The 12,401-nt window shown below is 47.5% G+C and overlaps 1 protein-coding gene across 1 annotated transcript in view; it reads right to left on the reverse strand.

Annotated features, from left to right (window-relative positions):
- LOC144111881 (uncharacterized) overlaps window positions 1-11,331 on the reverse strand; it is a 31,856-nt gene extending 20,525 nt beyond the window's left edge. Inside the window, exons 1-2 of the mRNA XM_077644909.1 lie at window positions 11,233-11,331; window positions 6,454-6,631 (exon numbers count right to left, since the gene is read on the reverse strand). Of these exons, the coding sequence (XP_077501035.1) occupies window positions 6,454-6,631; window positions 11,233-11,331 (277 nt within the window). The remainder of the gene's footprint in view (window positions 1-6,453; window positions 6,632-11,232) is intronic.
- Window positions 11,332-12,401: the final 1,070 nt, after the last annotated feature.

The raw sequence follows: 12,401 nt of genomic DNA on the forward strand, positions 1-12,401 counted from the left end.
CCTACTCACCTACACCCACCCCGCAAAAGAACCCCAGCTACTAGGAAGTCACCTGCACCTTCTACTCTGCACCATCCACCAAAATTCCAGGCTACACCCTAATGAAAAACCGAGCCGAAATAAAATTTTTGGAGGCAATTAGAGGCGATCATTGTAGAAGCGAAAATGAAAACCGCAATGTAAAACTAATTCTGCTAAATAAGATTTGACGCATCATATCGTATGACTGCCCGTCAATATTTTTTTTTATTTTAAGGCTGCAGCAGTAATAATGGTGCTACCCCAAATCCCGGCGTGGTGTTTCTGAAGTTCCTGCCAGGGATGCCTGCCTCCTCCAGAAGCACCATTCACCAACCACGCCCTATTCTCTCCCTCCTACATGGGGTTCTGTCCATCCATCCAGCCGACCACCTCCCCATCCCACAAACCACCATCCTCAAGCAGCACCCAAAGCCCTACCCCCTTCTTCCGCCCACCGCCACCCTCCAGAATATTATTGCGTCGTGTATGTGAAGTGTGTATGTTGTGGACAGGTGAGTGGGTCAGTAGCCCCTTAGTTAAGGGGGAGGGGTAGGGAGGTGGTTGGTGCTTCTGGAGGGAGGAGGCTTCACTCGCCGAGGCATTACACACACTACGCTCGGGATTTTGCGGAAACATAACTACTGATACTGTCGCAGTAGAACAGAAAAATTGATAATCTCACGCCACCCCCCACGTACCGTAGCCGCGCCTCGATAGGCGGCACACGATCGGCTCACTGATCACAACGGCTATCCCAACGGATGGATGGACGGAAGAGGAGAGCGTCCCTTTTAAAACGGGGTGGCGGCATTTTCCACCATGCTCGGCTTTTTTCTCATTTAGTTTTTTTCTTAAAATTTCTTTAACGGTGTTGCAAATAGGTTTATGCTCGCCATTTTATGTACATACATTTTTATCCGGCACTTCTAATATTATTCATCTCTCTGCTTTTGAGCCACTAATCTTTCAATCACTTTTTGCTAACTCCCATCTCAGATTCATTCTCATGGTCATCGCTATCTCTGAAACCTGGGTCTCAGGGAGAGTGATGTGCCTGCATCGACAACCGGATGGATGCCACCACATTCCAGAAAAAAAAATGTTGAATTGTTTCCGCAGATTTACTACACGCTGTAAATGTGTGATCTTCTTGGTTATATTTCTTTTTTGTAGCTTTGTGTTCTAAGACACTCTGACCTAGCTTCACAGAGTACGGAACTGCCTCTTGAGTTATTATAGAACGATCCTTCCTGATCTGCATTTTCAAAATCGGTGTATCTGAACAGTCTGCTTCTCTTTCAAGGAAGTTTTTACCTTCTGCATTTTTTATCCGTTGTTTAAAGCCCTTTACTTCTCGGTCCTGCGTACTTACTGGATGGTTTCCTGGTTATTTTTTCTCATTTTGAGTCAAAGCGCTTTCTGTACATGTATTTAGATACCCTAGCTGCTCACCACTTATCGTCCAATTTCCTTAGGCGTTCTTCACAAAATATTTTACTCTGAGCTTCCAGTGCTTCGAACAAAGCCCAGCCCATAACCTCCTTTACTGCCTCGTTAGTGGTTTTGCATTGGGCATCTGGTGGCAATATTCCAACATCTCCCTTATTTAGTTCTAATCTCTACTGAACCTCTGCCTTTATAGGCACAAAACCCTGTTCCAAAATTAAGTATTGGCACTATTACCTCAGTACTATCACTATTATCTCTCAGTACTTCATATTTGTTGTACCCCCATAATCCTCTATGTTTCACTATCCCGGCATCTCTTCGCTCTTTTGCCCTAACAGACTGTTCGTACTTTTTCGTGTATATGTTGCCTTCGTTTACCCACACTCCAAGACTCTGGGCATTTCATGGCCTTGTACTGTAAGCACGTGATCTGTTGTATTGTTAACAAATCATCACACCTGACTTAGTTGCGCTAAAACTGAAAGTCAGAACGTCTCCTTCACCTTCACAGCAACTAACCAGAGTTTGCAAATCTTCCTGGCTATCAGCTAGCAGTAAAATAACGTCCGCATACATTAAACCCGGTAGCCTTTGTTCAATGACCTATCTGCCTAACCTGAATAACAAATTTTAACATAGATTACTTCTTTCAGCCTGCTTTTCATATTTATCATATAAAGCATGGACAGCAGCGATGATAGAGGATGATCTTGCCTTAATCATTTGCGTACTTCGACAGTTGTCGCACTTCTTATTCCTTGCCATGTAATTTCAACTTTATTATTTCGGTAAATTTTCTGTAGGCAATCAATTAGCTCATCACCGATACCTTCATCCTTTAGTATGTTGCTCAGGAGTTTCATGTTCACGTTGTCGCATGAACTGCTCATGTCCAGAAGGGCTAAATACAGAGGTCTGTTTTCCGCCTTAGCTGTTTCAATGCATTGGGTAAGCACGAACAGGCTGTCATCTAAGCGCCTACCCCTTCTCAACCCTGTCAAAAGTTCTAAGAGTACATGATTACTTTCTACCCATGGCAACTCACACCGTCATGTGTGCCAACTGGCTCACGAAGACGAGAAACCACCGCCAACATATCGGCCTACCGCTGGTGAGGGGCCGTCGGGTCAAGGGTGCAGGTGATTTCGTTTGCTCAAACCACGTTTGAGAGCAGCACGATAGTGGCGTGCAATTGCGTTAGTCACGTGGTTTATTTTGTATTTCGCGGGCTTTCCTCGGAGCTGGGAAAAAACACACACGTGAGGATTTCCTTATCGTAAATGATTGAAGGGGGGTTTCTGAAGGTGCTCGACAACTCTTCAAATAAAATTTGTTGTCTAAAGTCAATATTTATTAATTGAGAAAAAAAATGTGCCTGTAGAGCGCAAGATGGCTGCCGCCAATATGCAACTAGTTTCACTCACATGTCTCTAATAATTCCTTTTTTAACCCTTGGGTCAAATTAGCTGACACACCCGTATACAGCCGTTTGGATAATCTGAGTTGGTCTTGCAATCCGGTTTTTTGTGTCCCGTTTTTCTTCGCTGTTCCTGCCATCCGGAATTTATCTGCTGAGGCGCAAGCGGGCATAATCTGTGCTCTGCATCCATTGAATTTACATAAACTCACAATTCCACCTTCATGGCTCTTACACTTGTCTCCTCTTTTCAAGCCTCTGGGTCCTTCCTGAACCAAAATGGTGACCCCAATCAGAGCACTGCACGGGCCCATTTTTTTCGGCACGACCAAGCCAGAGCCCGCTGATCCCATGTCTCACCCGGCCCGGGCCCGGCTGTACCGAAGGCCGCTTTGGACCCAGCCTAAAGGGAAAGGTTTCATAGAGTCTCGCAATGCAGTGGCTACATGAGCGGCCTTTTCGAGACACACATGTAGGATGTGGAAGCAGATCACTGGGAGGAAGGTTTACGTATCGGGCTCCAATTTCAATCAGTTTGTCGGCGAGCTTAACGAATCCATCTCCATGAACAAATATAAACGGCCGCATATCGTTGACGCATAAGCCCACACAAGCAACCGTCATGCTCTCTTTAATTCTTTCTGGAATTGTGGAAGCATTCGCAACAAAAAATAAGTGATGTTTTAGCAATAAAAATATGACACACACACATTTCGACTCAGGGGCGAGGTTCCGCTTTGGCTGCAGTGGTACCTAAAGGAAGCTTTGCATTCACCGCATTTTACAGGTCTTATCCGTGCCGAGTCGTCGATTGACAACTTCAAGGATTTTTTTTTTCAAACACCATCTTTTTCAGCATTCTTTACAACAAGTTTGAACTACCCTGACGAAAGTCCTTCCTGGATCTTTCCAATGGTTATCTTGGACAGCAATTGCACAAAAAGAAAAAACCCGCTAATGAGACAGATTTGAACCAATGTCAGAATTCCTTGCAATTCTCAGGCGCCATTTCCCCTGTCCTTAGTACGCCGCTGTTCTAAATGCCCTTACGCTCTTCTACTACCCTTAGCTCGTCTTGATGACGTCTTTCAGTTCTCTTAGGTCTCCAGTCTTGTTTTCTTCATGATGGTATGCTTGCGTTTCGTCTTCTTTTCAATTCTTCCTGCTCTTTCTTTCTTTTCTTTTTTATTTGTATGTCCTCCTTCACTACTGTCGCAACTCGCTTTCGCCCTTAAGAATTTATTACGACACGTAAAAACCTGTAGGCACGTGGTGCGGCTGCTATTTAGGGCAGCCTTCAGCCCTTATAAAGCTTCCCATCGCAGCTTAGCTGACCGAAAGTGACTATACATTCGTTTCAGTTCTTGCGTATTGCTTCTCCCTTTGAAGAAATCGACAAGCCCCTTGGGGTCCCAGAAAGCCGCGTTCGCTGCTTTGCGACCATGAGATCTCATGTAGTACGACCGCGGCCGCATCACGTGTCGCATAGTTTCGGAGGCGGCGCGGTTTGCTGCACCTAGCGTGCAAACTCGGCACTATTGGGAATGTATGACACGAGCGACTTCAGATGAACGGGACAAGCGTTTATACACTTCCACTGCAGCCCCTCGTGTCGCGCAACATGCATTCCCAATAGCAACACGAACCAACTCACCCAGCTGAAAGTATTAAGAGGACTCGGCACTGTTTCCGTGTAGTCGACGCCAGCCTGCTCGCCACTGGCTGTTGCATACACGCATACCTGCTTCAGCCTCACACGCACGTGCGCACACACATGAATGCACATATTTATGGGCGCACATACAGATGCGCGCGCACGTAGTACCTCGATGGAATGATACGCGAACAACCCGATGCCAACACCCCCCGCTGTTGAAATTTATTTTCATCGCGCGTTTACCTAGGTGGTACAAGAAAGACCTTAGGGTCGTCCTAGATTGTATCATGGACGAGTATAGGGTCTTTTTGCTATCACCGAAGTAAAAGCGCGGTGAAAAAAAATTGAAACAGCGGGGCGCGTTGGCGCCGGGTTGTTCGCGATTTATTCCATCGAGGTAGTACGCCCGCCGCTCTGTCTAAACGCGGGAAGGTATCGCCAAACTGCGCAAGATAGCTTGACTCTTTCTTTTTCTTTTAAGGTATCTCTTCTCTTTTTTTCCTTCGGGCAGCGGTACTGCGGATTTCTTGCAAGAGGCCGACAACAGCACTTGGAGGCTAAAATCTGACCCCACACTCAAACCTACATAGATGGGATGCGCGAAAAAAAAAAGATTGTCTCCCTGCTCCCGCGTGGCCCTCGGCTTGTGTCTTCCATATTCGCAAAGTTACCTCGCCGTTGGGCATCCTTTGGGCGCGACAAGAAAGGTTTCATACTGCGTGCTGTTAGAGATCCAGGGAGCGGAAAAAAAAACAAGACCGAGTGGCTACAGTAGTACCGAAAACGTGCGCAAAGCTTTAGTTGGAAGAAGGTGCGCGTGGTCGACTCCTTCCCCACGCCATTGCATCCGCCTCTGACACGAAGGAAGTCGGGACGTTGTCTAGTGTGATGAGAGGGATTGCAACTAGTAGGGACTTAACTGATCCCGGAAGAAACCTGCGCGGTTTGAACCGCGAGCCAGGCTGGGCATGGGCTTTTGGATGGACCCTGGCCCAGCCCAGGAGCTAGGAAAATCCGTGTATCCCAGCCCGGGCTCGGCCGGCGGGCAGGCTGCTGCCTGTGCTCTCGGGTAATCCAGCCACCGTGCAGTGTTCTAACCTGAATGCTGGCGCAAAACCTACAGCAAGAGCTTTTTGATAATGGGCAATACGAACGCTCTAAATAACAGGCAAATGTAAGAAAAAATTTCCAGTAAACTCCTAATGGAACAGAACAGTTTGGATCGGAAGGTACTATAGTTCGAAAAGCCTTGCTGGATTTTGTTTTCTGCTCTGTTCTGCACTGTTCGGTGCTCACCGAAGCGCCGATTTTCACCTTCTGTCCTCCCTTTACACGCACCGCCTATTGTTAACAGTCATGCCACTGGTGTCCACAACGAAGTTAAGCTACTCTGCCGATCGGCACCTAGGATAGGCTTCTCACCCATATACTATGCCTCCTAGCCCGATGCGCGCGACGCTCGAATCTAGAGTAGGAAAATATTGCTAGACTGCCATTCGCAATCTATCCTTCGAGCTTCTTTCGCACCTCGAGGTTATCAGAATTCAGTGCATATTCTTCTAATCTGCTGCGCAAAAACTACGAAGTCTCACTTTATGGTGATGGGACTTGCTTCGGTGCAGCAAAATTGCTAATATTCGAGAAGGAATTAATTACAACAATAGCTTTGCAAGCCACATAAAATGATCTTTGATGCCCGAGGATATCACATATTCAAAGATCGTATGCCCAATGCTATGTGCGGCTTTGGGCCTGCGCATTTTAGGCTCGCATTGCCATTTAGCGAGCGAAAATAAGCACTGTAATGCCGTAAAAGTTATTCGCTCAGTGAGCATTGCACTATACGCAACAGCAAGCGACAAGGAACATAATCTTGGCTATTAGGTGATGGGCTCCGAGCGAGACTCACGTCGCAGTGCCAGGGGCTCCAAATTTCGAATTCCGCGCACCAGTGTGAGAAGTCCAATGCTGCACTCGGCCGACACGTCGGCCTCCAGGAGCTTCCTCGTCAACGACGGGGCGGCCCGGTCCATGGCACTGGCGATCCATTCTTTCAGCTTGCTTACATAGCTTACGTTTTGCTGCTCCTTCACTCATGCGGAGGAATCCCCGTCGGACCCGCTGCCACTGAGTCAACACGGGAGGCACCCGTAAAGAAGCACTGTCACCACGATGAGAACCACTTTTTGCACAGTCATGATGTCGCGCAAACCTCCTAAAACATTTGAAGGGGTGCAAGTTGGCAAAATGACATGAAGGCTGCTTGCAGATACCTAATTAGGCTGATGCATATCTTACAAAGTTGTTTTCTGGTCAACTAAAATTCAGAAAACACCTTACGCGTTCGCAACCACCATAAGCACTTGGCGAATGATCCCCCTTGGGAAGTGAAGCCCCAAACAGCTCAACGGCATGAGAGACCCAGCAGGAGCGTCAAGAGAATAGGTTCACACGTGAGAAAGGTGGCTACTCGCCTTTAACTCCTCTTATAAAGCGCCGTCATGACGCTCATACGGCACGTGGCTTCACAAAGAGGCCCTGCGGAAGGTGAGACGGTAAGAGGACCAGTATGATAGGCTTTTCGCCATCGCCTTCTTTCTTGACAAAGACTTTACGATTCCTTGTGGCTTGGGTTGATTTGGCACAAAAAAAGCGTTCAGCTCTTTTATTTATGACTTTATTAGGCATTGTCAAATCGGTTTGGCTCAATGGCCGACGTTTCCTGGCAGGATTTCAGCGCTTGTGAAACATACTTGCAACCTGCTCGACTACTAGGGGCTTTCCGGCGCACAGCTTACGTAAAGATGGTCCGTGGACGCTGGACGTTTCAAATAACTTCACCATGCGCTGGGCCTGTTTCGTGCCCGATAGACTGTGATCCTAACGACTTCGCTGTGTTTAGCTTTTCCTGTATTACGCACCTTCAGTATAGTGCCGACAACGCTGCATGCTGCGAATTCCCGTAACAGTTTTTGCGTTAGGTGCGAGAGCATTAACGCCGTATTTTGTGCCAACAATGAACTGCCACTCATAACTCGCGTTTATACAGTTAATTCTTAATTAATCAAACTCGATTTAATTCTAACTTCCGGTTTTTACTAGCTAACTCCTTGGCCCCATAAAAATTAAGTGAAATGAAGAGGCTGAACTTTATCTGAACTCCGCCTAATTCGAAATAAGTTCGTGCTTCCTTCGCGTTGGAGTTGCAAAGGTCCGGCTTACCTTTTTTTCTAAATTGATGTTTCTGGGTCGTCTTTATCACTACTTATAAAGGCCTTGAGCTGGGCGGGGTAAATTGGAAAATTGCAATTATTTCACGTTTCGAACGTACTACTACACTGGGAACATTATTTTTATCCTATAAAGTTTACATAGATTGGAAGGTAGTTGCGAGCTACAATGAATGAACCACCGCGTCTGCAGTTGCCAGTAGCCATTATATCTTAATTTAACATTCGCCTCACGGCGGTTTCTATAAGGAAGTGAAGTTATAGCCGCTTATTTTTATGCGCTGCGTACCACACGTACACTCGTAAACAGACATTATGGACTACGCTTCGGATGTTAATGGGTATTTTATGCTTATCCAAGTAAAAGCCTCTTGCGCGTTAACGCATCAAAGTGGCGGGCATATATTTACGAGAGGGGAGATATGCAACTCCGAAGTGTGCCCTGTATCATTCTGTGCGCGACTTTACGTAATGGCTTATTTTTTACCACTGAGCTTTTACCTTTTGCCAAGCGTCATTTTTGCTACTTATTCTGCCCTTCGTTTCCTACTCCATTCGCTCTCTTCTCCACGCTTTTGCTGTTTGCGTCTTCGTTTAATCAGTAAGATGGAATGATGTTTTTTTTCCAAAATGTAGCTCTGTGATGGCGTCGTGCGTTTAATATGTCTGTGAGTTCTGTCTACGTGAAGCGCTCTTAAAGTCCAGCTGTCCCTTTTGAATCAGATTTTACTAAAGCCCTAGCAACCGTCCCTTCACCAACATCTTGATGGCTACCACAGTTTTTCTACTCTTGTTTACATAGTCGGTAAGGATTTTTTCCTTGAGTTTCTGTTAATATGGTTATTCTGATTACGGTCCACTCCAGATAATTAAGCAACCCGGAATTGAATTGGTATTGGTCTGTTCTTTTTCTGAATTTCGTGAGCGACTACAATGTCACCGTTTTTTATTTTATTATATTACATCAAAGCACCACTTTTGTAATGGCGCCTCCTCATTTTGAAGTCATGGCGCTCAATTGCGCAATTTAAGATTGCTTTCTTTTTTGCTTTATTGCAAGTAGCAGCAGAGTCAAAGATGTTTTAGTTAAGCTGACGCACTTGCTAAACAGAGCTGGTGGCTGCTTTGCTGCCATCCTGGAACATATTGTGCAAATGTGGAAAGCCTATCAGGTCGCTCTGCAGGTTACTCTTGTCAAAGATGTCTGCGCACCTTATGATTTCGGAACAACTTCACAAGGCATTTCGTTTCCCAATTTCGCCTAAATGGAATACCCTGAAAAAAATGGCTGTGGTTTAGCTCTGGTTAAACCTGGCATGACGTGATAGCTACAGCGGGCCGAGTGAAACTCGCTCAGTCGAATTGCAAAGTCAGTCTTTCACCGCTGCGTTTCGCTGGGCGTTCCTTCTTCATCTTCGTCCCTGCACGAGGGTTCACTATCTCCCCCTCTCCACTCCACGCCCACTCGGTTTCGCCGCCGCGCCGCGCCAGTGGCAGCTGCCATGGCGGCCACGGCGCCGCCAGGCTGAAGGCTCCAAATGCTATCGTAATGTAGGCGAGCGGCGCGCACACCAGCTGCGTGCTCTGACGTCACTCCGCGCATGCGCACAACTGAGGAGGAGGGCGGCGTCTGCTCCGCCGTCGGTGCAGCAGCGAGGCGCGCACACCAGCTGCGGGCTATGATGTCACTCCGCGCATGCGCACAGCTGGCGAAGCGTTGGTGCCACGGCTTAGCGCGCATCCACGTTGACCTCGCAAAGTGGCTGGCATAGTGCAGCTATCACTACAAAAATATAAAGTACATGAAACCGCTCACCAAATCTGACAACTTCAATTTTACTCAGCTTCTATACTTTCTGATTCAGAGTGCCGCAAGTAAGTGAAAGGGCAAGAAATGTGTAAACATTTGTGAGCCAATATGCCCGACTGCATGCTGCGATTAGTGCTCAATTGTTCCACAGTTGTCATCATCAAAATCAGCCACCTTGGATAGTGTACAATGGTGAAATTAATTTTGCACTTCTTCAGTTTTGCGCACCTCAGTGCCTACTTAGCGCCCCTCATTACTATTCAGAGCATACGCCTTGACTTTGACTGCCCGCAGTAGTATGGAAGGACGCCGGACTAGAAGGATGAGTCGTCGCGAGGATAAATGCATATATTTTGACTCGGATAGCCTGAAAAGATCCATCAACTACTTTCTATCTGCTGTTGCTGCTTAATCAGACTTTTTCGCAAAGTCATACATGGATAGTGCTCTACGCGCTTTCGTAGAGCGCTTGGGTTGCGAACTCCACACTTTGTAGGCATCATTCCCGAGTGGCCTCGGGGTCTGAACAATAACCTATTGGACATGAGCTCCGGTACGGAGAGCGACTGACTTCCAAAGATTCAAAAAGTACGTCGAGGCCCAGGATGCGCTGTGGTGACAGCTTACGCAGAAGAGTGCATGCTGTTCATGCAGTCGAGCCTCTAGTCTAGTCTGGGGAGCATGTACGGGTTATTCGCGAGAAAAAGAACTGGCAAAGTAGGAAATTATTTCCCTGTTCTCTCCCCTTGAGGTTATCAATTCATGGTGCCAAAGACAACATCCATTTACTGATCTCTTGAAAATTTTTTGTTGACACTATGGATGAATTCGACTGTAAAACGGGCCATACATTCATTGAAAATTTTCTCATAAATGTTGCTTTATAGCAATTCAAACATAATTAACCAGAAATCTGTTTATTAATTTGTTGGCACTGGAATATAACAACTTATCTGCATTATTACGCATGTGCGCTACCGTATACACTCGTGTAAGGGCCGCGCTTTTTTTCCGCGATTTTGATGGGGTGCGGGCCTTCCACGGAAGTGTGAAATTTTTGTTCAATTTTCGATCCACGTATGAAAAAACTTTTTTAATTGTACCGTATATACCTAACGATGGGATATCTGGCGTCTAGCTGCTAACATCCTCTGTAGTTGTCTTCATCGGTATCGCTGCTCGGGCTCGGCTCGTCGCCGCTGCTCGCGTCATCCGCACGTTCATGTATCCAATCGTCCTCAGTGCCTTTGATGGCATTGGAAACCCCGGTGATCTTAAAACCGTCTACAATAATGTCTGTGGACACCGCAGGCCGCGCGTTTAAAATCCAAGAGCAGATCAGCTGAACTGACGCCCTCCTTAGTCGTCCGGTCGGCGTTTTCTCGTGGTGGCCCACTGTCATTCATTCAGAGTACCGGCGTCGGAATTCTGCCTTAAACGGCCTATTAACAGACGCATCCCGTGGTTGCTGCATACTTTTTAAACCGCCGGCGATAACCGCCAGATGCGTACGAGCTTCTGCAAGACGAGCCTTCACGCGTTCTGTGAGGTGGCCCCGAAAGGTGTTCAATACGAGCAGGGCCTTCCGTCGGAGCAGGGCTCCCGGCCGGTTAGCCCACGCCGTTTTCACCCAGCCAACCACTAGTACCTCGGACATCCAGCCCTTTTCTTGCACTCTGACGATTATTCCATTCGAGAACCTCTTCTTGGGCAGCGTCTGTCGCTTAAACACTACGTACGGGGGCATCTCCCTTCCGTCCTCTGTGATAGATAGAATTACAGTGCAACGCTGACGCTCGGCACCGCTCGTGAGCGCAAGGACGCTCTTCGCGCCGGCTTGGCTGACCGTCGTGTTCTCAGGAGCACCGAACTAAACAGGTGTTTGGTCCGTGTTTCCTATGTGGTGTAGGTGGTACTCGTGCTCTGCTGTTGTCCGGCGGCGGATGCTCAGTTGTTGTGGCTTCATAAATCTCCGAAGCCATCCCTCGCTTCCCTTGAAATCCGTCGGTGAAAGGTTCATGTGGCGTGCGATTCCAAGGGCCTTGACGTGGAGCGTCCCTGTTGACAACGCGTAGCCGTCTTTCCTGATGTCCGTGACGTATTTCATGATCTCCTTCTCGAGTGTTGGAAATTTGCAAGGCTTGCCGCGGAATGCTTTCCTAGTCTTGTTTGTTGGGGCAAGCTCCTCCATTTGGTCACACCAAGCACGCACTTGTCGTCGACGTGGAAACTCCGGCCGGCTCCACGTTTTCCATTCTGTTCGGCGTATGCCACAACTTGAAGTTGGAACGCAGCATCATACGCGGTTAAGCGTTTTTTTTTCTTTTCCATCACAAGCGGGTGTCGTCAAAATGAACGGCGGCACAACGGATCAATGACGCCGACGAGAAAAGCGACAAGATCTCCCGGATAGTGCCGCGCGCCAGAAGCTCACAGATAGCGCAGCGGGGAAGCCGCAGTACAGCTGTTGCCATCTGGTGACTCCCGCGAAATGCGCCGTACGCGAGACGCGACGACGATGCCATTTGCGGGCGAGAATTTTTTCTTTTCTAAATTTGGACTGCCAAGTTAGGGGGAGCAGCCCTTACACGAGCGCGGCTATTAGTCGCGTGTATACGGTATGTGTGCTGTTAACAAACTAATGAGAAGCGCTGAAGCGCTTAAGTTTCAAACAGAGGAAGAGGCAACAGCCTAGTACTTAGAAAGGACGCTTCATGGGCCTTGATAGCACAAGACTTGTGGTCTCAGAATAAATGTTTTCCACACTAAAATAACAGCGGTAATTTTTACGACCGGATGGTGTCCCGCAGCAGTGGA

Source organism: Amblyomma americanum, unplaced genomic scaffold, assembly GCF_052857255.1.
Source record: "Amblyomma americanum isolate KBUSLIRL-KWMA unplaced genomic scaffold, ASM5285725v1 scaffold_12, whole genome shotgun sequence".
NCBI lineage: Eukaryota > Metazoa > Arthropoda > Arachnida > Ixodida > Ixodidae > Amblyomma > Amblyomma americanum.